This window comes from Blennius ocellaris (assembly GCF_963422515.1).
Source record: "Blennius ocellaris genome assembly, chromosome: 4".
Classification (NCBI taxonomy): Eukaryota; Metazoa; Chordata; class Actinopteri; order Blenniiformes; family Blenniidae; genus Blennius; species Blennius ocellaris.
Window position 1 is genome coordinate 14,104,702 of NC_137653.1, and position 27,215 is coordinate 14,131,916.

General features: G+C 41.6%; 3 protein-coding genes across 3 annotated transcripts; all 3 read left to right on the forward strand.

The window, feature by feature from the left end:
- Positions 1-965: 965 nt before the first annotated feature.
- LOC308129495 (ATP-dependent 6-phosphofructokinase, muscle type-like) lies at positions 966-7,576 on the forward strand (the record flags this gene model as incomplete). The annotated part of the gene is made up of 21 exons (XM_080495439.1): positions 966-1,050; positions 1,879-1,952; positions 2,474-2,551; positions 2,816-3,005; positions 3,115-3,280; positions 3,369-3,413; positions 3,796-3,904; positions 4,010-4,273; positions 4,411-4,536; positions 4,737-4,801; positions 4,893-4,956; positions 5,066-5,212; positions 5,326-5,396; positions 5,629-5,716; positions 5,828-5,980; positions 6,070-6,234; positions 6,340-6,398; positions 6,497-6,608; positions 6,722-6,821; positions 6,923-7,028; positions 7,441-7,576. The coding sequence occupies 21 exons, from the start codon at positions 966-968 to the stop codon at positions 7,574-7,576; spliced, it is 2,403 nt and encodes an 800-aa protein (XP_080351565.1).
- A 1,586-nt stretch (positions 7,577-9,162) lies between these two features.
- On the forward strand, positions 9,163-20,916 carry espl1 (extra spindle pole bodies like 1, separase; the record flags this gene model as incomplete). Its single annotated transcript, XM_080495440.1, has 31 exons — positions 9,163-9,243; positions 9,380-9,682; positions 9,780-10,529; positions 10,609-10,710; positions 10,798-10,909; positions 11,033-11,160; positions 11,338-11,531; positions 11,637-11,879; positions 12,023-12,167; positions 12,375-12,534; positions 12,625-12,764; positions 13,018-13,152; positions 13,269-13,385; positions 13,473-13,644; positions 13,752-13,880; positions 13,969-14,125; positions 14,316-14,425; positions 14,945-16,065; positions 16,149-16,563; positions 16,702-16,833; positions 17,420-17,633; positions 17,722-17,924; positions 18,147-18,274; positions 18,609-18,731; positions 18,920-19,069; positions 19,198-19,365; positions 19,448-19,552; positions 19,665-19,780; positions 19,878-19,961; positions 20,154-20,318; positions 20,715-20,916. The coding sequence occupies 31 exons, from the start codon at positions 9,163-9,165 to the stop codon at positions 20,914-20,916; spliced, it is 6,504 nt and encodes a 2,167-aa protein (XP_080351566.1).
- Positions 20,917-22,987: 2,071 nt separating this feature from the next.
- pfdn5 (prefoldin 5) lies at positions 22,988-25,729 on the forward strand. The gene is made up of 6 exons (XM_080495308.1): positions 22,988-23,126; positions 23,388-23,490; positions 23,791-23,822; positions 23,906-23,980; positions 24,080-24,185; positions 25,450-25,729. The coding sequence occupies exons 1-6, from the start codon at positions 23,061-23,063 to the stop codon at positions 25,533-25,535; spliced, it is 468 nt and encodes a 155-aa protein (XP_080351434.1). The 5' UTR covers positions 22,988-23,060; the 3' UTR covers positions 25,536-25,729.
- The last annotated feature ends 1,486 nt before the right edge of the window (positions 25,730-27,215 follow it).

Sequence of the window (27,215 nt, forward strand, 5' to 3'; positions counted from 1 at the left end):
AAACATTATATTCAATGGTATGCACAGATACTTTAAGCAGCAGGTGCTCAGTGTAAAATGAGGACCCCTTGTGCAGCATGTGGATCCACTGGCTACCTTATTATAGTAGTGTGAAATAGAAATTTAAAAAAATAATAAATAAAAAAAAAAGCATTACAGGCACATGTTATGAGTAATTGGATATTTATTTAAATATTGGCAGATTTTTAAAAATCCCACCCAAAAGGGTTTTTTTTTGGAGGGGGGGGTTAGGGCAGGGGTGTGCAATCCTGGTCCTTGAGGGCCGCAATCCTGCACGTTTTAGATGTTTCCCTGCTCAAACACACCTGTTACCATGATGAGGCTCTGCAGAAAGCTTGACAAAGAGCCACTAATTGCGCCACTAATTGCTGTACTGCATACAGATTTATTAAAACAACAAATCCTTTTTGCAATATTTATTGCAAAATGTTGTTAATTTAATGATGATGGCATTCCCTCTCAACACAGGATGAAGTCAAATTTTATGAATTGTATTGTACTTATTTTGTTTTAATTAATCAAAAGGAACATGTCTGCAAAGTTTCACTGAAATCTGCTGACCTGGACTTTACAAACCATGACTATTTGTCAATCAGCAGGGAAAAAATTTAGATCTTCAGCTGACATTTCTACATAATTTTGATCAATTTAGTTATGTTACAATAAATAGTTTCTACTCTATCCGCTCTATCCAATAAAATCAATAAAATACTAAGACAGAAGTTATAAAGGGATTTGGCAATAAGAGACTTGGGGGGGGGGTTGAATTTTTTAATAGGCTCTGTGTGTTACTAAATATGTTAGCCCAGCTATGTGTGTCCACAAGTCTGCATCTCTGGCAGCCTAAAGTAGAGGTGAGTGGCTCCTCTCAGTACAATGAGTACCGCGACAGGAATTTTCATGTTCACAAACTCTTTTTCTTAGCCAACGGGAACTCCAGCACCATGGAACAACACCCTCCTGCTGACCTCACCAAGATGGGTGTGGGTCGGTCAATCGCGGTGCTGACCTCAGGCGGCGTTGCCAACAGTGAGTGGACTATTTCCAGCATGGAGTGGAAGCGTAGTGTGCCTGAGCACTGTTTGTTTACTGGAGCAAGTGGTGTGATAGATGTGTGTGATGCGGATATATGTAAAATAATACATTAAACATGATTTAATGAATCAAACCTTTTCATTTGCAGTTAAAAATATATTTTAGATGCAAGGTGAAAAAAAACGAAGTCTCACTCAAAATATTAGTCATTTGAATCTTCATTTCTTGTCAAACAGACATAGACTCATTTCAAAACTTGATCAACTTCTGCGAGAACTCACGATTTTAGAATTTTTCGATCTTACTATTTGTTCATAGTTTCATCTGGTCAATAGTTTTCTCAATTATCTATGTATTAAAATAAGTATTAAAATAAGCAGTGGAATTAAATACATCCTAATGTGTGAGCTTGTGAGAAAGTGACTCGTCTGCCAGATGTTTTTCTCTTCTTCCCTGAACTTTGCGAAACCTCATGTGTATCTATTCATTTTAGAAGCATGACCTTTCTATCATGTGTTTGTTAAGTGGTGCTGCAGAGTGAGAGGGCAGCTCGACTTTTATTTTTTCTCCCCAGCTCCTTCACAGTGTAAGTTGAGATGCTTTTGGCTCCCCTTTCCATGTCTTGCCTTCACAGACAATTTAACTTGAATTACCAATGGAATTCTTACCATGCAAAATGTTATGACGCCATTGTATTTTGTTGTCATCTGTTTTGTGCTTGCCCCAGTCACCTCATCGCATAAAAATGAATTTGTGCAAAAAGTTTCAATGTTTGTTATTTATCCACATATATAAATGCATGCATATATCCCCATTATACAGATATGAATGCAGCTTTGAGGGCCTTGGTTCAAATGGGGCTTTACAGTGGAGCCAAAGTGTATTTTGTCTATGAGGTAAGTATTTGCTTGTTTATTTAAATAATTTTATTTTAAAACCTTAGAAGGGAAAATACTGCAATATGCTTCCCGTGTTGCCCTTTCATTTAGTCAAACAGTACAAAACACTAAAGCAAAGCAATTAATGTTCAACTAACAATATATGCTGGAACAAATACTGCACATGATAATCTGGATCAAATCTATCTTCACACATTTTGCCTGAGAAATTATTCCAACCTGAAGTTTTCAAAGTGTGGAAAGATGAGTCTCCCTTAAAAGGAAGGGTACAAAACAATAAAATTTCTCCAGTTTTAGACCCCCCAAAAGGAAAGAAGCCCCGGCTTATACTAATCAAGCAGAGAGTTTGCTCCTAAACAACCAATTGTTTTTGAATGTTACTGCTTGATAAATGAATCCCTATTTGGTTAAAAGAAATACAGCTGCCACTGTAAAAATATGCTGATGTTAATAAAGGCGTTTTTAAGCAATGACCCTGTTTCAAAGGGGTGATTGGAGTTGTTTTTGTTTGTTGACAGGGTTACCAGGGTCTGGTGGATGGAGAGCACAACATCCGCACTGTGAATTGGGAGAGTGCATCAATGATGCTCCAGATGGTGAGCACAAACACCGAAACCATAAACATGTTTTGCTCAGTGTTTATTTTCCTTATTGTTTTTACCTGACAATCACACCGTCAAAGTGTAACTCTGTAGTCCCGTGGGTCAGTGGTTACCTAAATGTCAAAGATCATAAATAGCGAAACCTAATGAACCTCAGACATGAGCGCTAAGGTTTCAGATAACCGTGCCCCCTCGTCATGTTTGATTTCTTGTGGCTCTTCTTTGGAAGTGAAACTTCTCCACCTTGCCTGACAACAGGGTGGGATTGTATTTGGGAATGGTCGCTGTCAGGATTTCATGAACAAGGAAGGCCGCACCAAAGCGGCCTGTAACCTGGTCAAGTTGGGCATCACCAACCTGTGTGTGATCGGAGGTGATGGTACCCTGACAGGCGCCAACCAGTTCAGAACTGAGTGGAGTGAACTGCTGGCAGATCTGGTGACAGCTGGTAAGAGCCATGACTTCAACAACTCACTAATTCAAGCAGCACAGCACACATGATAGCCCTGCTGAATCAGCATGTTGGTCATGTTGGTGTCTTATGTGTCTACGCACAGGGAAGATCACTGAAGCTGAAGCCAAATCCTCCTCCCACCTCAATATTGTTGGCATGTTGGGCTCCATTGACAATGACTTCTATGGAACTGATATGACCATCGGCACTGACTCTGCACTCCATCGCATCATGGAGATAGTTGATGCCATCAGCAACACTGCGCAGAGGTACACATTTTGACATTCATCTACATGACTGATGGGCTGAGCAGTTGATGAATCTTGATATTGGGACTGAACATGTTTCATTTTGTAGTCAACAGAGGACTTTCATCCTGGAGGTGATGGGCAGACACTGCGGGTGAGTGTTGCGGATAAGAGCGTCTGAGCCTCCTTGAATGACCGCGGTGCTGTGTTGTGTGCCAAGGTTTCAATATACCAAGTTAACACAACAACCAGTGAGCACAAAGCGGGGTATGTAAACAACAACAGGAGGGTTTACGGCAGACAAAATATTTAAATATTGCGGGCAAGTGGAGAGTGACGATCGCCGCAGCCAATCAACAGACGGCTACGTTGTCGCTCCTCCTCACGGACCCGTTCAACTTCACCAACGCAGCCTTTGTGTCATCTAATTGAACTGGATTTAAGGCGAGCTGTAATTTACTTTCATGTCAATTGTTTAAGATATAAAATCTCCATATCCGTCACCGTCTATAAAAGATAGGAATATTTGTCTCCAGCTACCTGGCTCTGGTGGCCGCTCTGGCCTGTGGTGCTGACTGGGTCTTCATCCCAGAGATGCCCCCAGAGGAAGGATGGGAGGATCATCTCTGCAGACGACTGATAGATGTAAATATCCCTCTCAACCGTATCACATTCATGTTTGGTTTGGCTTTAGCTGATTTCATTGAAGGCATGCTTGTTTATCTTAAAGTTCCACTCTGTCTCTTATAGCAAAGAGGCCGTGGCTCCGGTTTGAACATCATCATCGTTGCAGAGGGAGCTATGGATCGCAAGGGTGTACCAATCACTTGTGATGTGGTCAAACAGGTCAGTGCTGTTTATTATACTAGCACATCAAGACTCATGTCACGCAGCCTGCTCATTATCAGTGTGTCTGTCCAGCTGATATCAACGCAACTGGGCTTTGACACTCATGCCACCATCTTGGGCCATGCGCAGAGAGGAGGAGCACCTTCTGCCTTTGATCGGATTCTGGTAATATCCTTCATATATAACCTTTATATCTTCTATTGTACATAATCAACCACAATCATCTACAGTTGTAGAAGCCATTAGTGGAAAAAGGCATTTGTTTTTTTGAGCAACCCTCCTGCTCTCTTGTTCTAACTCAGGCGAGCAGGATGGGTGTGGAGGCTGTGATGGCTCTACTGGAGGCCACACCAGACACTCCTGCTTGTGTCGTCAGCTTGTCTGGAAACATGGCCGTCAGGCTGCCTCTGATGAAGTGTGTGCAAGTGGTGAGTCATCTCCGAACCACACACAACAACATAACATCGTTTAACATCTAAATTCTTCCCTGTACACAGTTTGAAAGAGGATGGCATTATTTATGGCAACCCAAATAAATGAGATAAACACATTTCTCTTCATGTCTATTAATATTTCAAGAGTTTTTCCCTGCTTTGCTTTTTAGACAAATGCTTTTTTTGCTTTTTAGACAAATGATGTAACCATAGCCATGGCTGAGGGGCGTTATGAGGATGCAGTGATGCTCAGGGGAAAGTGAGGCATCAATATTATTCTTCATCAATTAAAAGTTTCATGTACTATGGTACATCCTAAATGCCTGCACCTCGTTGCTGTTTGTCATCAGGAGCTTCATGAACAACTGGGACACTTACAAAATGCTGGCTCATGTGCACCCCCCAGAAGCAAAGGTCAGGAACTACGTTTCTGCCACTTTCATTCTGATTACCGACTTCACACTAATCGATTATTGTCCAACCTGTTGAAAATGTTTCTTTTTGATTGTTTTTCCATCATCAGAGTGGGGTCAACATTGCCATCCTGAATGTTGGGACTCCATGTTCTGGAATGAATGCTGCTGTGCGTTCAGCGGTCAGGACTGGGCTCCTCCATGGGCACCAGATGCTGGCAGTTCATGATGGCTTTGATGGCTTGGCTCATGGAAAGGTAAACTGTTTACATGCACTCAAAGGGGGGCGGTATTATCTTATTGAATTGATCAACTTCAGTGTGACAGTGCATAGTCATGAGGGCATAAGAGATGCTGTGTCTCTGCACAGATTGAACCAATCGGGTGGTCTGGAGTGGCAGGATGGACTGGAAAGGGTGGATCCTTTCTTGGAACAAAGAGGTTGGACATTAAATCAATTTGAAGAGGAACACGGCGATAAGACCACATGTTTCAAACTTTGTTACAGATGATTATTTTGTCTTACCTCGCATCATAAACAATACATTTACTAGCACTGAAATGACTCCAGCAAGGTGCAAAAATCCCCCCTGTTAAGGTTATTAGGATACTGATAATTCAAATAATGAACAATAAAATCTCATGTTGTTTTTTTTTTCTTTTTTTCATGAAGAACCCTGCCACAGGGGTTTTTGAAGGACATAAGTAAGAACATCGTTGAGTTCAAAATTCATGCTTTGATCATCATTGGAGGCTTTGAGGTGAGCAGCACTGTAACAACCAATGGTGTTATTAGCTGTTGAATTCATATTTACAAACTTGTGTTTATGACTATGTGAGTCAGTCACTGCATCCTACTTTGCTCCGACCAGGCATTCAGCGGTGGTTTGCAGTTGGTGCAAGCCAGGGACAATTATGGGGATCTTTGTATTCCCATGGTCGTTCTTCCTGCCACTGTGTCCAACAACGTTCCTGGATCTGACTTCAGTGTTGGCGCTGACACTGCCCTCAACACCATAACCATGGTAAAGTGATTTTGTAAATCATACAGACACACATCCTAAAACTATTATCCATGAGACACAATTCATTAATGCATTTGCCTTTTTTGCAGACCTGTGACAGGATCAAGATGTTTGCAGCTGGAACCAAGAGAAGGGTGTTCATTGTTGAAACCATGGGGGGATACTGTGGTTACCTGGCAACCATGGCCGGCCTGGCATCAGGAGCTGATGCAGCCTACGTTCATGAGGAACCTTTCACCATTCATGATCTGATGGTCTGTATGTCTCCTCATGAATGTGCAGTAAAGAGGAAGCTATGGGATGTCATACTTTAGTGAGGGATGGTTGAATATTCGTTTTTCATAGACAATGTCTTGTAGGTCGATGTGGAGCATCTGGTGGAAAAGATGAAGACAGTGAAGAGAGGACTCATTCTGAGGTTTGAAGGGATCTGCATTATTTATGCTCTCAACATCACCAGTGTACTGTTCACCAAGAGTTCATAGTACCGTATTTCCTTTATTATACTTTTTTCAGGAATAAGAAATGCAATGAAAACTACACCACTGACTTCATCTACAGCCTCTACTCCGAAGAGGGCAAGGGTGTCTATGAATGCAGGAAGACTGCACTTGGACACATGGAGCGGGTGTGTTAATTAGTCATTTATCATTGGAGTTTTTCTTCGTGTTGTGCACTGAATCATAATGTGATGCTCTTTTCAAGATCATAAAGGTATTGTCAACTATTCTGCATTATTAGGGAGGAACACCCAGTCCCTTTGACAGGAACCTTGGCACAAAGATGGGGATGAAGTCTGTTCTTTGGTTGACTGACAAGCTGAAGGAGTCCTACAATAATGGTGAGTACTCGCTATTAAATTTTTCTGCTAATTTGTGCTTTCCTGACTACATGTGGTCCCTGTGCTCATATGTCTTCTTTTTTCTGCACTCAAACTTCTAGGTTTCGTCTTCACCAGCTCTCCAGATACGGCCTGTGTGCTGGGCCTGAAGGGAAGAGCTTTGGTGCTGCAGCCACTTGCAGAGCTTAAAGAAGTCACTGACTTTAAGTGAGACCTTATTTCAAGTTTTCAGTTCATTTGTTTTTCACCTACTCACATCGACAATATTTCACAGAACCTGAAGTTACTTTGAAGGTTTATTCTGTACATATATTCAAACACAAACCTAGGCATGACATAAGGCATAAGGCATGACAACATTAATAACATTATCGATTATGGATCATGTGATATTACTAAAACAGAAAGTTTAACTTTGAAACCAGTTTCATTTGTCTGGGCCATTTGATATTATCTCCTGAAATGTGATATGTAAGGCTTAAGTTTTTTGCTATAAAATGAAAACATGGAGCCTGGTTGCCCTCTAGTGGTTCAAAAGCAACTTTTATACAAAACTTAATCCTGCGTTGACTTAAAAAGTGACCATGTTGTTTGTTCTTTCTTCTTCTCCTGTCTGCAGACATCGCATTCCAAAGGAACAGTGGTGGCTGAAGCTGAGAGACATCCTGAAAATCCTGGCCAAGTACAACGTCAGCCTGGATCCCTCTGAGATGGCTTCACCAGAAGATGTCTTCAACGATATAGACACCGTTTAGTGACCTCCTGCCATGATTATTCAGGAGTGAACCTGGTCTGACTGTCTTAAATTGAAGCAACTTGTAATGATTGCTAGAAGACAGTACAATATCAATAATGTAATCAATAAAGTCAATAAATGAATTTTGATCACAAAGTATGGTGGTGAATTTGAATCAATTCAATCCGACGGCTCAAATAACACAAAATGTCTTTCCAGGTGGACTAAGTTTAGAATTTTTATTGAAACATAAAAACTGGCTTCAACACTCTCTAATTGGAAAGTATTTATAGAGTCAATAGAACACCACTAAATACAACAGTATTGTGTGCATGTACATGAGAAACAGCATTTGCTCATTTTATCCCATTTTAAGTGAAAATTGCTGTAATTTAATGTACATCTGTGGCATTATTTGGTTATTTGACCCTTGTGGTAATGGTAATGTTTTTAGTTAACCCTAGCCCTCAAATTCACATAGGGAAATAGTTGTTGGCTGGCTATTATTTGGTGTCATGTGAACTCCTGACAGAAAAAAATAATTTCTCCAGCTGGTACCCCATTTTTTCGTAAAAAGAAAAAAAAGAAGAATGACTATGTCTCTCAGCTGGCCTGGGACCGCCTTGGGGTGCCACCGGAAGAGCTGGTGGAAGTGTCTGGGGTGGGGGAAGTCTGGGTGACTCTGCTCGGACTGCTGCCTCCGCGACCCGGCCCCGGATAAGCGGCAGAAAATGGATGAATGGATGGATGGGGAAAAAAAGAAGGAAAAAAAAGCTATTAATTTGTTTACCGACAGTTTTTTAAATAGCCATTAATGGGCCTTCATTTGATGATGATAATGATGATGATGATGATGATGATGATGATGATGATTATAATCATTGTTGTTGTCGTTGTTGTTGTTGTTAATAATAATAATAATAATAATAATAATAATAATAATAATAATAATAATAATAATAATAATAATAATAATAGTAATAATAGTAATAATAATAATATTTATTATTATTATTATTAATATTAATATTTCATTCTGGCATAAATAAACTATTTCTATTTTCTATTCTATTCTATTCTGCTCTCTTCTCGTCTAATCTTGTGTTGATGGTAAATAAAACAACAGTACCCACAAGTCCTTGCGTTTCCTTGCTCTGCTGTGATTGGATAGCACATCTTTCAAAAACGTAGCGCGGCGTTTTGCTGCCTTCCGACTGACTGTTCAACCTTTGAAATCCTCCGCCACAGACGCCGAGATGGCTGTTATTAAATCCGAAGGATTTACCGTTGATCTCATTTAGCATACATCTTTGTTCAATAGATCTCGATCGCTTCAGGTAAGTCGCAGTTAACAGGCGCAGGTCAACATGTCCGTTACCAACATGATGTGTTGGGTCGTGTTGTCGCCCGGCTAACTCACGTTACATCGTAAACTGTCAGTGTCCGGCCCTATTGGATGACGAACGCGATCTATCGACTGCGAATATATTCATTAAATTGTGCACATACTGGCCGATCATTAGCATAAGCGTTACGCCAGCAATCGAGAGGTAAAAGCGTTAACATGAGTCAACCTCAGATGGTTTGTCTTCTACAGCTGTCGACATGAAGTGTTTGAAAGTGGAAGAATACATCCAGCGGACCGCTTCTGTCAAAGAAGCTGGACTGTTGTTTCAGGAACTGGAGGTGAGCACAACCACACAGTTATCACTGAATAACATTACAAGCGTGTGTGTTGTGCACACAGCAGGACTACCCATCACTGCAGTTAACCGTGCATCCATACCAATTGTGTTGGAAATATTTTTACTGTATTTTCCAGACATATGTGAAGAGTCGACCTGGCCTTCAGTGTCGTACACTGTGTGACCGAGTTATCAGAGCCTGCAACCATCATCTGGGAGTGGGATCCCTCCACTTTGACCACATCAGTCAGTTGGTGAAGCTGGTCGAGATCTCCCTTCATGGCTTTGATATTTGTGCACCACTGGTTCACCAGAGCTGTCCACTCTACATGGAGAAGATTGTTTTCCATATTGTCAAGAAGCTTTGCTCCCTAGAGGTTTATCCTCTCTGCAGCCGTGTGGCAGAGCGACTTCACAGCAGGCTCTCCTCGGTACAACAGGTAGGCTTCAGTTCTCCACAAGACCTAATGTCCATGTTTTGTCTATCCACCACCCACAATGCAGAATTAACTTTACTGAGGTTCTTATGGTCTGCAGGTTGAGGAGGACTACCACAATCTTGTGCGGAGCTGCTTCTCTGTGCTATGGAACGGATTAAACTCTACCAAAGATGGGACCGACCTGAATCCGCGAGACAAGCTCCACTATCGAATGCAAGCTTTGGCCTTCCTCTTGTTGTTGGACACAGAAAGTGCAACTCCGCCTTTCCCCAAAGCTCCTGCATATGCAATAGATGTCATCACTGAATTTCAGAAAAGCTGTGGAGAGGTCACAGAGGAGGATGCCCGTTTTCTTCTCCAGGAAATGCGTACGAGTTTCGACAGGCATTGGACCAGCAGTCGGCGTGGAGAGGCGGATGGGCCCAAGCAGTCCAGGGAGACACCGAATGTTTATGCTCTATCTGAAATGGTATTGATCGTTGTGAAGGTACTTTGTAAAGCAGGCCACCATGTTATGGCCTCCACCTTCCTGGTTGAGATCGAGAGCAAGATCTGTGATCACTACCGTTGTACAGCGCTGGTGCTTGGCAAATGGGGAGTAAAAATTAATTCAGCAGCAAAAGCTGGCAAAGAAGATGGCCAGGCTTTGACTGAGTGTGCGAGAGCCGTGAGGTCCCTCCCAACTAAACTAGAAGACCACGAATCTCATGCCGTCTTGGAAAGTTGCAGTCTCGTGGTATGGGCTGTTGAAAGTGGGAACAACAAGGGTCTGAGTGGACCTGTGCTTTTGGCCTTGTTTTCTTTTCTGGAGGAACATCAAGAATGGATATTAAAGATTTTAAACCAGGTTAGTTTGGCTGTTAATCAAGAAATATTTCTTTGAGAAAAATATAATATCCATTTGATTACGAAATTGTTTTTTGCAGAATTCAACAAGTCAAGCTGAGGCAAGCAGACTGCAGAAGGCCCTTTGCTTCAGTGTTTACCAAGGCTTGGTATTTGCATACGAGAGCATGTTGGCTTCACAGGTTGGCACTATTGTGAGATTTAATCCAGTTTCTGAACCTCTGATTGGACCTTTTTTTGCTATACTGATTGTCTCTTGTTGTCCAAAGCTTGAGAACAGTGACACACTGGACAGAGTGCTGCTGTACTGCCAAGCCACAGCTGGACTGATGATGACCACACTACACAAGTTGTCCAGTGAAAATCATGTGGTCAAAGCAGGTGAATATATACACTACCATTGTAGTTGTTGATGCACAAGGGTTTTTTTGTTTGATTGTTTGTTTACATTTTTTCTTTGCACTGCAACCTGCAAACATGTAAATTAGAATTGTGCCTTTCTAGTGGTTGCTGTGAGCAATTTGGCCTGCTGGTTGTACAACCGTCGTCTCTATGACCAAGGCTTCAGTCTTGTTGAGATCCTCGGCAGAGATCTAGTCAAGAATTGCCCGGATTCTCTTTCTGTGGATAGGGTGAGTGAATTCATTGCGAATTTTACACAATGTATTTAAATATATGCTACATAAAACATGAGGCAAAGGGATCTTCTTTCAAATGTGTTCACCTTATAATGGTTAAACGCTGATGTTGGCTGAAATTTGTGAACCGAAAACAATATTCATGATATTGTTCATATTGTCACCACGCAGCTGAGTCGACCCTTCATGCTGGCAGTGCAAACTTCTCGACGGGCTGGAAAGTTGGAGCGGGCTCTCGACTGGGTGATCCTGTGGCTGAGGGCTCTCGGGGACAAGGTCACTGGCCACATGGCTGAGCCCGTCTCTCTGTGGGTGAAAACAAAAATGGATGCGGCCCGAAGCTCTGAGGATGACACGCGGCTCAGGTACGGATGCGCGTTGTCTTGCTTCGATTTAATGTCTAGACGTGCATGTCTGATTTTTTTAAACCGATCCGTCTTTGTCTTGTGCTGTCATGACTCCCGGAACAGGACATTACGTGATGGTTTTGGTCTCAACGCCCCCAATGAGGAAGTGATGCTTTGTCTTTTGGAGGAAGAGTTGCGTGCTTATAAGGAGGTGGCAGGTGACACTGCCCAAGAACGTTACAACACACTTTGTGATCTGTTGGACATCTGCCATGAGGAGAGTCTCCACACCCATCGGCGAGCGTTCTACCTCTGTGAAATGGCCCAGGTGGTCTGCTTCCAGGACTTCAGTGAACAGACCGACTGGTGAGAACTTTTATCCACGCCAGTCTGAATTAACTATGGGCCTTGAATGACGACCAGATGTTTTCTTGAAGTTTTGCGAGCTTCAGGAGTTGGTCTGTAGTTTTCCTCGTCTGTGTTCATGATGTTGACTTGTGCCGACACAGCATGGCGGTTGATTTCACACACGAAGCGTTACGGCTTCTTGAAGAAGAAGCAGAGACTCCAGAGAACGCTGAGCGACTGAAGGATGACAAAGCTCATGCTTTCCTTTGGCTTTATATCTGCACTCTGGAGAAAAATCTTCAAGAAGTGAGTTCCGTTTGATCAGCCAGCGTGTCGTGTTCATATATTTGAGAGGCAGCGTTTCCTGAAGTGGTTTGTGTCCCTTGGTTCGTCACCGCTTTAGTTTATCAAATTGAGTTTTCCATTGTACTCTGGAAGATTTAAGTGGCAATTAACAAATGTATGTATCATTTTTGGTTTTTTCATTGTTGGAACCTTTTTTTCTCTTGCCAGGCCATTGACAATGACAAGAAACAGAAGGAACTCCAGGAGCAGAGACAGTGTGTGGCTAACCCCATTGGAAACAATGATTTTGATTATGAAGATAAGCAGAAGACTCAAGACAGCAATATGGTTTATGAAGGCCTTAAATTCAACCTGGCTGCAGAGAACAGTAGGATAACTTTCTATTCAGCGATCATAAAAGTGAATTCTAAACTCGATTACTGTTTAACACTTCTTTTTCTGAAATTCGCTGTTTAAGAAATGTGTCAGCCGTTGGAAAGTGCCCTGGAAGCTTGGTCCACTCTTTTTGAGAAAGCAGCCATGCCTTCTGTGAGGAGCCCCAAGCAGACGTGTACCTCCATTTCTGTGGCTGCTGCTCTGTTCAAGCTCTTTGGAAAGGTAACACTTTACTTTAAAATAAAAAATATTTAAAAAAAATCTTGTTTTGTGCTAAATTAAAAACAAAGAATTAATTTGTTAAATGTGTTCTCATAGCTGTTTGTTTTGTATTTGTTTGTGTTGGTTTTATTCAATTTACAGGATATTTTCACAGTTTGTTCCTGAAGTATGATGCTCAAGAACATTTGTATTTGTCTGACAGTTCTTTTCTTTTCTTTTTTTCTGATCATTTTTTCTTCTTTTTTTTTTTTAGCCCGTGAAGGCTTTGGAAGCTCACCAGCTCGTGATTGGATTTTCACGTCAACTCGCCGAAGCTCAGACTTGTGCTCGGTCGCTCTGTCAGTCAGCCAGCCTCCTCCTGGACCTGGGAACCCCCGAATTGGCTCTGGTAAGGCTCTTTTTGTTCTGATGAACTATTACTTTGTGACGAGTTTATTTGAGTTCTGTCAAGAATTGAAATGGGTCTCGACAAAGTTATCCTGTAATTTGATTTATTATTTCCAGGCCCAACTTGAAGAAGCAGAAAAGGTTCTGTCCTCAGAGACTCCTACTGAGGGACCGTCTTCCCTCACTATGCTGACCATCCTGTTGAAAGCTCAGTACTATTACAGCATGGGACAGGTCTGCAACATGTCGGCGGCATTTTCTTATATCGTTTATGCGAGAGCAAGCTTTTATTCAATCCGAGTTCCATCTTTTTGGTCGTAGGTGCACCGTGGTGTGCCTCATCTGTGCCAGGTGTTGAAAAGCGTGAATGAGCAGAGACAGTCAAAGAGTTGGTATATGCTGCGAGCACAGGCCCTCCAGACTTGCAGCGCCTTTCTAAATCTGGATACATCTCAGCTTCCCCCGAATCAGCGGAGCCGTATCGCAGAGCAAGGTCGGCAAAAGCAATTTGCCTCGTGTAACAATGCACATTGTATTTTATTGACATCTTTGCAATTGCCGCAACATGCCAATGGCGACCTGTGTTTTTGTGTGTCTCAGGCATAAACACTCCAGACACGGCCCTGTATGAGAGTTTGAAGCTTCTTTGCAGCCTGCTGGTCACTTTAGTGGGAAAGGGCCTATATGGGACCAGTGGCAGTAACTCAGACACGCGCTTCATTGATCAGGGTATGTTTGTTCAAGAGTTTATGATGATGCGCCTGTAACACTTGTGATGCCTTTTTGTTTCACAATTGTCTCTCCGGGCTGTGGGCAGGTGATAACGTGGTGCTGAAGTGGCAGCTGCTGTCAGAGCTGTTGAACTGCTCTGTGAAGATGGTGGCTATGAGGAGCGCTTGTGGGGCCATTAATGATGCCAGACTCCAATGTCTCGAAGCCTTGAAACTGGCCATCAAGCTGCAAGCTCTCAGCCAGTATGTACATGTTTAGTATATTGACTTTTTGTTATAATTATCCGCTATCTGACAATTTTCGAGGTTGTCGGCGTGCATAGTTAAAATTTAAGCTCTTCATAAAATGCCGGATGAATACACTACAGGTGAGCAGTGATCACGTGATTACAAGTGCTTGTTGACAAAATAAAAATCAATGTGTTTGTTTCAGATGTGCCGAGCTGTTGGTAATAAAAGCAGAGTTGGAGCTGATGCAAGGGGAGAAGGAAGAATGTAGGAGTGATTTGGACAAAGTCAGACATCTCCTGGATATCGGCACAGGTCTGTTAATGTGCAGCTTCAAATACTAAAATTCTCTTTATATATTTCTTTAGGGACTTTTTCTAAAATTGTGTCAATTGCAATGCAGTTTTGTTTTTTTCAAATTGATATTTGCATTTTGTTTTCTATATTGTTTACCTGTAAGGTTGGTTTTTATAGTACACCAATTGGCATGAACGTTTTCTTTGCTCAATTCTGAAATTGTTCATCGCTTCCTGGAAGCTCTCTTTCACATGTGAAACAAACTTGCATTATGCAACAATGCAGGTATTGAAATGTGAGGCTCAGCAGTGACATGTAGAAACTGTCGACACATCGATCTGTACTAAAGTTAATAGGGGTCACTACTGGTCTTGTGTTTAAAGCCCCACTTTTTGACGGGTCTAACGAACGTCACATGCATGCCACAGGGTTGAGCTGAAAAGGCTCCCAGTGAAAACCATTGCAATATGCATATCACAAATGCGGAGCGTCCTTTTCCCTGAACCACTAAAGTCTTCACTTTTCTCTTTCCTTCAGATTTTTCTGATCAGGTCCGGAAAGCAGGTGTGAAAATCAAACCAAGAAAAGGCCGTCCAGCGCAGAGACCCCAGTCTCCCCTTCCGACCACAGAGGATGACTTGAAGGACATTTTGAACGTCAGATGGTTTGCTAAAGAACCTGTGGTGAACGAGCTGGGCTCCTCTCCGCCTCTCAAGGCGCGGCCTCGCCGCTGGCTCTCCTCCCTTGTGCATGCAACGGACTGTCAGTGCCCCTGCTGCTCCGAGCCATACCTGGGCCGCGCCACTGCTCGCTGGGCTGCTACACAGGCTGATCTGTTTCTTCAGCTGGAGCCTAGTGAAGCCAATGTCAGTTCAAAGCTTCACCGGGTAACATTATCCCGCTGCAAGAGTGTCGCTACCAAACTTGGGGCAAAGTTGTTGAAAATGTTTCCTCTCAGAAACCCTCCCAAAGGCCTGTTCAAGCTGTCCTTGATGCAGGACCTGGTGGGCAGTGTTTACCTGCGTATGGCCCTGATTGAACTGCAACCAAGGCAGGACAAAGCCTGTGCTGTGTGGAAAATACTGGAAACTGGCCTAGGATTTGTCGATTCTTCACCCTCTCCTGTGCTAAGACCTGTAAAGGCGGAGCTTATGGCAACCAAAGCCATCGCCTCATTGATGACCTTGGGTGCAAGACAGGGCTGCAGTCCAGAGGAGGTATTCTCAAATGCTTGGACTTGGAATGCACCAAAAGTCATGAAAAAACTCAAATCGGACCAGAAAACCATCCCAACCTTACTGATGGTGAAGAAGCCCAAACATGTCATTAAAAAATCTGATTTGATGGACAAAAACAAGGAGGTAAAGAAAACCAAGCCGGTGAAAAGCTCCTCAACCAAAGAAACGCATATCGTTCCTAAAACACCAGTAGCCTCTCACGCGTCTCTTGGAGATCATGGCTGTTTTGACTTCAACACCACCGTACCTACTTTGGTTTGTACACCTGTCCAGAAGGTAAAAGGATCTTCCTCCGTGCAGAAAGCACCAAAAACCGCTTCGAAGTTGGAGTTTCATGTTTATGAGGAGTTGTCACCAGTTCAAGAAAAAGTCAAACCTGTGCCTGCTGCCCCAAAACGTGTCAAGAAATCCCGCTTCATAGTACGTTTTGAAATGTAATTTTTTGTTGTTGTTGTTTAATACGCTGTCTGTGTATTTTAATGGAAAATGTTATTTTTATACAGGTGGAATTCAGTGATGAAAGCGATTCAGAGGCAAATTCTCAAGCCGACTCCAAAGGAAAAGCAGATGCTCCAAAAAAACGATCCACGAGAAGAGCTGTGAACACTGCTAAGACGAGCCTCGAGCCATCTGCAGAGAAGGCCGTGCCCAAGAGGCAGGTGAAGGGGAAAAAGGCTACTGCTGTGCTTCGGACGGCGTCTTCTGAGGACGACGACACTTTGGTTCATCAGACTACCTCATCAAGAAGAGGAAGGAGCAGAAGGGGAATGACCAAGGCAGACGCAGACTCGCTGGAGGAGCCAGACAAAATGAGAACCATCGAGGAGGAACCCATGGATGTTCTCGAAATAAGCATTGAGCAACTTAGGAATTCCGACACGGAGGCAAAAGACAACCCGTCTTCTATTAAAGAGATCGGTATGCATTTTTAGGCACACAGTACAACTTAAGAACACTTCAATCAAAACCATTCACAACAAATATTTGTGTATTTGAAAGTGCTTTCCATAATCTATGGAACACGTTCAGGATTTCAGCAACATTGTCTCTCCTCAGACATCGATTTCGAGGTGCTGCGACGGGACAAGTGTTGCGAATTGGAGAGAGGCGAATCGTGTGAACTGAAGAGCAGAGACCATCTCGGGGGAAGAGCACAAACTCACCTCGCTTATTCAGACAGCCAATCGGGTAAGTCTGAATCAAGTGTGCCTGGAGTTGAGTGGCATTCATCATCCCGTTCTCCGGGGCACTGTTCACAGGGAAGTGGTCATCAGGGTGGGATGATGGCCAAAGGTTGTCCACTTCTGTCTTTCTGTGACTCTTCCAGTGTCTCTCTGTTCAACCTGCTTGATCACACTCTGACAATTTAACCTTTGTGGCCACTTTGGTCTGAGAACGTCCTGCCTGAAGCCTCACAATGGCGTTGGGTGTCGTCTTGGACTCGTGATGTCAGAATGTGAACAGTGAGATGAGGACGACTGTTTAAGAACCAATTCTAATTGAACCGCGAAATTTATTGGTAAATTCTTGGATCAAACGCCTGTTAATTTTTTCCATTAAGCTCCTTGTTTGAAAACGGCAAGTCATGCCAAAAGTGCAGAAACATTGAGCTTTCAACCGTTAAGATAAGGTCACATCAAGTTTACCTTGTAAAGGTTATAGTGCATTTTAGGTTCATCCTGATGTCTTTGAGTGTATTTTGAAAGGCTGTGCATTATCCTCCTCGGTATTGTTTTGAAATCACTTCTTTTTTTGGCCCTTTTTGTTTTTCCAGACCATCAGTTGCTGGAGGATGTTCGGTTTTTGCTCCGCTCAGCCTGGTTGACACTTCAGCACTTTCCCTCTCCCACTATCTACCCAACCATTTGTGGGCTTCTGGCCTTGACCACGGGGCAGCAAGACCCCGTTACTACAGCAATGCTGCATTCCCAGTCTTTGGGCGTCACAAGTCGACATCGCACACGCAGACATTTAGCCAGCAGTCTTAGGTAAGGACACAAGTCTCCTACAGTCTTCCAGTGACCTGCATACATTGTTACGCCTTAACCCAAACATTTCTTTTTGTCATTTCAATAGAAAGCTGAAAAAGTCTTCCTCTGAGCTGACGGAACAAATGGATGCTTTGAGCCTGGATGAACGTAAAACTGAATCCGGCGCTTCAACTGAACAAGAGTTGTCTCAAATGGAGAGCATCTATTCATTTTCAACTGCTGAGTCGGAATCTTTCCCCCAGAAGCACTGCCAAGACTTTGTTGAACAAATTCAGCATCTTTCTCCAGGTAAAACAACAAATTCAACCGAAGTCACTAGTTGTTTTTCCATCAGGTGATTTTCACATGGGCAGTGATGAAAGAGGACCGTGTAGTTAATGTTATTGCTTTTTTTGTAGAGAGTTTCAGTGATATGCTTGAGACTAGCATGAGCAGAAACCTTTCTGCATTGTGTTTGTGTGATTATATCATTTTGCCTTTTTCTTCCCCCTTAACGTTTTTCCGATGCAGGGTTGACGGTGTGTCTGATTTCTGTGCTCGGCGTGAAACCCGGAGAAATGGGTGACAGCATCATACTGTCCCGTCTTGAGAAGGGCTCTGCCCCCGTCACCGTCCACATCCCGACGGCTAAAGAGCAGGTGACTGATCAGTCAAAGCATTTTCTCCGTGCAGATCTTTGTACTTCTTTCTCTCAAACACAACAACAGTGAGTGTTCATTTTAAGGTGTGTCGTTGTAGCTTCCAAAATGTATTGAAACACTCCTTTTTTTAATGTTTTGTGGAGTTTGTTCTTGGGTAGATGTCAATTCGTCAGTAATGGTGCAACAGTTTGCACTGGGTTTGAAATTAAAACGTATTTCAATGTGGCTGAAAATGGACAACATTTCTCTCTATTTGGACTGTTAAAGCTTCTTTTGTAAGTTTAATTATTCTTGTCAGCAATAAAGACTTTTTGCTTTTTCCTTTTGTCAGCACCCCATCACCTGGCTGGTGCAGGAGTTGGATCATATTCTGATGGAGCAGAAGGTTGTGAGCTGTGTTTCTGAGAAGGCCAAGTGGTGGGAGGGCCGCAGGGCTCTTGACTCCAGAGTGGAGGTAATGAGAAGAGCAACACGATGCCTGCATCATTCACCTGGTTTTTCTGCTCAATAATTCAAACCAGGGGGGAAAAAGACATCAATTTATATAAGCAATGCAGAGGGAGTTGATTTTTCTCCATTGACACGTTTTGACTTTAAATTTTGAAAAGTGAAAAACCGTACGAGGTCTTTTCTCTCTTTTAGCAACTGTTGAAGTGGATGGAGGACATTCTTGGCTGCTGGAAGAGCTTACTTCTGCCAGTGTTGTCAGATCCCGAGCTCTCTAAACAGGCCCAGTGCCTTTGTAAAGCCTTATCCTCCCGGGGAGTGACGGTCAGCGAGGACATGTTGAAGGTGTGTCCTTATTTGCTCCAGAAAAACTTGTTGAATCAGATTTTAATCTTTTCTTCCCATGTCATGTAAAGAAAGTGTAAAATCAACCACACACCAGTAATAAGTAGCCTCTCTGACTTGTGCCTTAGGCTGTGCTTTCTGCATCTCCTATGCTAACCGATGAAGATCTTCAAAGATTTGCACTTGGAGTTTATCCCCAGTGGGACGATGAGTGTACTCGGCTTCTCCACGCAGCCGTTTCCCAACTCTCGGATAGAGAAAAGCCAGGCGGCCATGTGGTTCTTATCCTGGACAAGGTTTGTTTTGCGTCTGTCGCAAACTACTAAAAACAATTGCGAGTCGAGAATCGTTTCTAAATCGGTCCTGTGCTTATTGCAGTATCTTCAGAAGCTGCCGTGGGAGAGCACTTCTATCTTGAAGTGTTGCTCTGTGAGCCGAATGCCTTCCTTCCACTCGCTACTTGGACTGAGCATCCAGAAGGAGGTGAGATTCAGATTTGTTCCCGTCGTGACTTTCTTAAACTCTCATGTAATGTTCTGACAGTTTTCCTCATTGGTAAAAAAATGCCAATCATTTGCTAAATCGTCTGTTTTAGGCTGAGCCTCAGTCTATCCTGAAGGAAGGTGTGGATACAAGCAAGGTCTATTATGTGTTGGACCCCGATGCCAATTTAGGGAACTCTCAGAACCAGTTCAAGGAGTGGTTTTGTAGGTGAGACCAATTTAAATAAGTTGGAACACATTCATTTAAAGCTATCCCCATGAGTCACTTCTCACCCGTTTACCGAAAACACCGTCTCTCATCAAAGCAAACCCGACTGGCAAGGTGTGTGTGGAATTGCTCCTGGTGTCGGTCAACTGGAAGAAGCCGTGGCGACCAAGGATCTCTACATGTGAGTCCCACAAGTGTTTAAGTTTGAACTTTTCCAGGAATTATGTTTAAAGTTGCTTCGTTCGACTTGATCATCTGGCTACTTTCATATCAAATGTTTGTTGGAAAAAACTCTTAACCGTAACCGCCGGTTTGTGCGTTTTCAAAATTCTATCTTTGTTTGAACCTGCGTCTCTCTCTGTCCGTGCTGTAGCTATGTGGGCCACGGTGCAGGCGCACGCTTTCTGGACAGCCGGACGGTCCTGAAGCGACGGATGAGAGCTGCTTCTCTGCTGTTTGGCTGCAGCAGCGCCGCTCTGGCAGTGCGCGGCAATCAGGAAGGACAAGGCATCATCCTCAACTACCTGATAGCAGGCTGGTGAGAGATCAGTCTTCATGCATTCATTTGAAGCCAGGTGCCACAGTCAGTGCTGTCATAGTTCAAATGTTTGTTGGGGGCGGCATGGCTCTGTTGGGAGAGCGGTTGTCTCGCAATCAGACTGTTGCAGATTTGATTCCCATCTTTGCCGGTCTACTTGCCAAAATGTCCTCTGAAGCCTTTAAACTGCCTATGTGAATGCAGTTTGTGAGTGTTTAGTTCCTTCAGTCTGCCCACATACTTGGCTTACCACCAGTGAATGAATCATGCAATGGAAAGCATCTTTGAGTCTCCGAGGAAAAAAAGCGCTATATATATAAAACCTATGCATTATCATTTCCATTTCTGACTTTTATTTTTCTTCTTCTTCTGTCTGCTGTGTTTTTCTATTTAAAGCCCCTTTGTTTTGGGAAACCTGTGGGATGTGACCGATCGGGATATTGATCGCTTCACCAAAGCCTTGCTGGAGTCGTGGTTATCCGCCGAGTCTGGAGCAACGATTCTCGCACATGTGGGCCCATCCCGTCAGGCGACACACCTGAAAAACCTCATCGGAGCTGCACCTGTGGTCTATGGCTTACCCATCCACCTGCAGTAACATGTCACATCAATTTTGTTTTAACACGGGGAAATGACGCTGATGTCATTTCTTCAGTTCTAATGTTTTTATGCGTTGAATTTTAATCTTTTGAAATGTTTTTTTCATTGAACAATTTGCAATAAAGTTCTGCTCGCATTGTATTCTGACATAAGTTCATGCATTGTCTAAGTACGAATATGAACGGGAATATTCTGGAGGTTAAAAGTGAACAAGTTACTATTTTATAGCAATACGGTGCAGCTGCAACACAAGATGGATGAATGTGTTGCAGCTCTTTTCAGAGATCAGCACCGAAGAGCTTTGTCATGTTTCTGTTTTTGTTCACATTTTGATATGTAATTTGGGGTTTATCGTAATTGGTCATTTTAGACTTTTATATTCCAGCAAGTTTCCCAAGGGTAAGTTTTCTTGGTTTGACTGGAAAATAACATTGCTATTTTATGAATCTAATTTGATTAAACTCTTCAAATTATATCTCCTGTAAATTGCTTTATGGATAAATGCTGAACCCCTTACACCCCTACTTGTGTTTGCCTCTAAACTGACTTATTTCTTTTTTTACCAGAATTTAAAATTGTACTGGACTCTTTGAAACTCACAAAGATGGTTACTTTCAAAAAATGGCCATCTTTTCTGCAACAAAATTGGCTGCTAACTTTTTTTTCTTTGCAGTTTCGGTACCACTTGTTTGTGTTTGTGTGTGACTGAAGTTTTCCCAAGTGATAAATTAGACAAAAGACTGAAATTCTTCAAACCCTTTTTAATCATTACCAGTGGGAATGTCTGATTAATCTATCTTCTAGAAGGGTTAATATTCTGTCACAGGCCAAACAGACAGTCACATCTACAAACAGTTTTAAGTTGCCAAACAACCTTGAATGCATTGATCAGAACATTTAAACCTAACCTATTAACTGCCACAAAACAAAAACAAATGTATCTTCACTTCCCTCCTGACTGGTAATACTGCTGAGGTGGAAAAGTGCTGCTCTACCCACCCATAGCCACTGTCTTGAATCATATACAAAAAATTAAAAGGCTTCTTGCAGCATTCCCAGGCTGCTAAACAAAGCTTAAACATCATAACTCAAATTACATTAACAATAGGATAAAAACACTTTTATCTCACCCTCTGGCTTTCATGACTTCATTTACAACATCAGCACACTGGAAAGCTCATTAACAAACTTGATGCATTACCATGGTGACAATCGGTGAGAACCTTTGTTTAATGTAAAAAGCCAGGTTGTCACTGTCATCGCATAGAAAACTGTGGCATCATGTAACAAATCATTTTACAGACTTTCTTTTTTTAATCTATTTACTTTTTTGGTCATTATTGCGAGGACACTGTTTTGTGATCATTGCATTTGTTTTGTTTTGGTTTTTTTGTTTTTTTTTTCAAAATGTTGAAATGTGCAAAGTCAAAAATGCTTTCCAGCCAAACTCGAAATGGAGACTTTCTTGCAATGATGCAAGAGCACTCCCTGCTTGTGTTTTTCATAGTTCTAACAATAATGTCAATGTATCACCTTTTTTTCTTCACATTCACTGTTCTCCAATAAGGAATCCAAAAGACTTGTATTTACCAATTTGTTGTACTTTCAAGCATAAATTCTTTTAGATTTTATTTTCGCTACTGTAATGTTTAACGATGGGGAGAATTCATATAAACCCCCTTGGGCTTTTTCAGTTTTTGCACAATCAGGATTTATTTCTTATGTATTATATTTTTTATGTTTTGTGCAAAAACAAATAAGATAAGAAATATATTCTAATCCACACTGAACTTTTTTTTTAATTTTTAAAACAATTCCACAATTATTTTAAGTTAATATGAATCAAAGAAGGCCGAACGTGAACTTCGTAACTACATGTAGTTTTCGCTTTGACCAAGCGAGGCCGCTGTTCCAGATAAACACGCCCCGTGTCGGAATCGAGTAAAATTCAGAGGAATTTGAGAATTTGACTAATAACCAGCAGATGGCAGCAATACACCAGTGGTGCGCCTAAGTCGGCCTCATCCAAAGAAGAAGAAGAAGAAGAAGAAGAAGAAGAAGAAGAAGAAGAAGAAGAAGAAGAAGAAGGCCCGGAAGTGGTTCCTCGCGCTCCCTCTGCAGTGATCTGATCACGTTTCCATCATGGCGGTGAACCTCACAGACCTCTCCATGCCTCAGCTAGAAGGGCTAAAAACCCAACTGGACCAGGTAGAGGACACTTTTATTGTTGATCTGCGTCAGTGTGTTTCCATGAGGGAGATGATGTGGGTGGAAGATGGCGGGTGGATCTGACGCTAACGGTGCTAACTGTTCGCCTCTGTGCAGACACCACCCTCCTCTTGTCCGGCATGTTGTCGGCTGTTCCCCCAGTCAGGTGTCACTGTCGCGTGAAGCTGGTGTTTGTTCGGTGTGATTATTTCACACACTGACTGATTTAAACACCCCTCTCTCTCTCTGTCTCTTTTCCAGGAGGTAGAGTTCTTGACCACTTCAATTGCTCAGTTCAAAGTTGTGCAGACCAAGTATGTCGAAGCAAAAGACAGCCTCAATGTCCTCATTAAAAACAATAAAGGTGCGTCGCATGTAAATCAATGAAACCTATTTATAATTGATTTCAATCTTTGGTGTAGTATATTAAGTGTATTAAGCGATATGAATTACAGTTTTATGATAATTGCATTTCTTCTAGGTTGGTTTTTGGGTGTCTATAAATGTTAGAATTCTATCTGTAAGTGTTTAATACTTTAATGTCTATATTAACAGTTACTCTTTCTTCTTCTTTGTTTATGCACACTTGTATGATTTTCAAGATTTGACTGTTTTGCTCTGTGTAATTTTCTAACGATGTCCACCCCTCTCTCCTTGCATACAGGGAAAGAATTGCTTGTGCCCCTTACCAGCTCTGTATCCTTTCTGTGATGCACTTCATGTGACGTCATTTACATCTGTAGTTCTTTATGCTTTTCCTTAACATTGCTCCTCCTCAGATGTATGTTCCGGGAACATTAAACGACGTGGAGCATGTTTTAGTGGATGTGGGGACAGGTTACTATGTTGAAAAGGTAACAGTTTGATTTTGAAATGTGATCGACAAACACGTTTTTTTTTCTCTTTGGGGTTATGTGACTTTTCTTGTGTCTACTCTTTGTTTGTCTCTGTAGAACTTAGAAGAGTCAAAGGCGTTCTTCAAGCGTAAGATAGACTTTCTCACGAAGCAGATAGAAAAGGTTCAACCAGCTCTTCAGGAAAAACATGCTATGAAGCAGGGTAAGTCTACAGTGTTTCATTCCTCTTCAGAGGTTCTTTCATTTTTGTTTTCACTTTTTTCATCATATTAAGGCATTCCCACCCCTTTCGTGTTTTTTTTTTTGTTTTTTTTTTTAAGAGTGCCATGACTGAATCTTTAAACGTCATCTCCTAGTAGCTAAGAATCTGTTTTATTGAAAGTGAGACCTTGCAGGGTAACGGGGACAGAACTAAGACAGTGTACACGTACAGTTTGTCTCCCCCCAAAAATGTCAGCGTGCAAATAGCTGCTTTACTAATGTGCATGTTCACCACCATGTTGACAAATATTAGCAGTCCGTGAACAAATGCTTGCATAACTGACAGAAGTTGGTCTGCATTGTTTAAATCTTCACTTTCACTAGTCATCTGTCCTTAATGTTGATTCCTTATTATTTTGATTTTTAAACAATAGAATTGGTATTTCAGTAAAGCATCCCTCTCCGAAGATTTCAAACAAACAAAAAACAACCTTCTTTCCAGTCTATATCACATCGTCCTTGTTTACTGTTTAAAACCTGACCATAACACCGCCACCATTAAAAGGCTGGACAAAATCATGGCAAGATTTCGATAGCAAATTACAAAAGCACAAATTAAATACAGGACACTGTTGGGGCCCTAAAAATAAGGGAGGACTAAATTGACCAGATCTCAAGAATTATTATTGGGCAGCCCAATTTAGAGCCTAATATTATGGATAATTGAAGATGTAGATAATATACGGGTGGAAATGGAGCAAAGGAGCTGCCCTAAGGTGCCATTGGAATCACCACCATTAACTACTTAGTAAATGTAAAAGAAGCTTTGAATTGGAAATGAATTTATTATAGACAATAAAAATATTGTCAACAATACTAAAGAAATTAGACATATAAAACCCCAGACGAGCACTATGGAAGTCAAAGAATTGTTCGTCATTTACAGAGGATGACTCACAAAAAGGGTTTATTAAAAAAAAAAAAAAACACTACAGTATGAATCCAATGGTGATTATATAGAAGTTAAAGAACCGAAAGCAAATGTAATGATAACGGATGATGACTGGGAAGAAACATTCCTATCAGGACACAAGTTAACCAACTGTCCAATACGGTGGGAATTTGAGTGGAAAGTGACGATGTAAATACTGGGAATATTACCTGAAAATCTGCTAGTCAGAGAAGGTAACTACATACTGAGGATCCTTCTCCTGATGGCAAAGAAAATGATCACAATCGACTCACAATCATCTTCTGTCTTTCAGCTGTGGTTGAAGTAATGATCATGAAGAGCCAGCAGTTACAGCAGAGCCAACAAGGATCACAGACTGCTGCAACAACAAAGGCCTAATGAGAATGATTGATTGGATTTTTAGTGTTTGTCAGGAAGAAAAGAAAAAAAACATGTCAACTATTGTAGAATAATTATTTGAAGTGTGAAACGTTTGGTGCAAATTTGTGCTTCAATGACGTAACAAATTAATTATCTGTATTTGATTGTTCTAAGCACATGAAATTTGTTGGCAAATAAAAACATTACTTGGGTTTCCGAATATATTGTTTTGTGGAATAATCTGTCCGTATTGTCCGTGGTCTAATAGTTTGTTTGAACGGCTGAAAACAGTATCACAATTATAATTAAATTTTTTAAATCCTCTACATTGAAACTTGCATTTACCGTAATCGTGATTGTTTTTCATTATTATTGTTATTTCAGTTAACTTGTAGGGCCTGTTCTGTCTCTTCTGAGACTGGCTACTCGTACGAATGGGACCGGCTGGAACTTGTCTGTTTTAAAAGCTGTGTATTGTTGTACATAGCGCTCAAACTGAATGCAGGTTTCTCAGTCAACTTTTAAGTAATGTCCGGGAGACGCCTCACCCACATGTCAAACAGCCTGCGAGTGGATGTACCTGAAAACCCAGCAGCTCATGAGTGTGGGATTGGAGTTGTTCTTTAATCTGTGCAATCACAATGTCAGACAGTTTGTATTGTTCACATCCTGAGGTGCAGCCCAACATGACTGGAAACAAATCGGTTCCCTTACACGCTCACCAATCACCAAAATAATTGGATCTCCTAAGATTTAAATCCTTTCATGATCATTGAGTTTAGTCTTTGTCTCATGACGAAGTTACTCAAAAAAGATAAACGCAGTGCCTGAGCCTCGTTAACCTTTAACCACGCTGACTGGCTTCTAATTATGGTCAGGGGTCATGTCCTTCTCCCTCCGAGTTAGAGACTCATGAATGTAAAAGTGACCGACTTGTCTGTGTGTGGATTTTTAAATAGTCGTTTTGTGGGAGAGGCTATAATCTATTAATAGGATTTGTGGTAGATTCAGTTTAGCTCAGGTAGCTCCCACTGTCTCATACAAAGTTATACTTTTTCACCTCATGTTTTAGAGGTTATTAAGAGATCAAAGGATATTTTAAAAGAAAGCATTTTTCTTAACTGCATCACATCAACCACCACACTGTTGCAGTCAAGTACTATCCCACTCAAAAACATCTACATAGACACATTGGTGAGATAAATAATTTATTTACAAATTACAAATTACCAAATCAAATTGATGTATTGACACCACTTTGATTTGATAAAAACAGTATTTCCTCAAGCTGAATTTTCAGCTTGAGGAAATACTGTTTTTATCTTGATTAAATGCATTTGTTTTTAGTAAGGCGAACACCTTGGAGACCCTCCTTGGACCTTCGAATAATGCTTCCAATGCTGCAAAGATAAATAGACTAAAGAAACTACTTTTTTTTTCTTTTTTTTTATAAAAATATATTGATATAACTTTCTTTTATTAAACCCTATTTCACTTCTCAGCTCCTGCGGATTGTCAACTGTGTATATTAGTGAATTTTGACTGACTGATATTAAGTTAATATGCTTCCAACTTTTGTCCTGTTGGCACAATATATGATAGAATGACGAAATAATGAATGAAAATAAAATAGATCTGTTTTGAATGCGGAACACACGCTGCCAAAAAAATATATATATTTTTTTTTAAAGGGGTTAA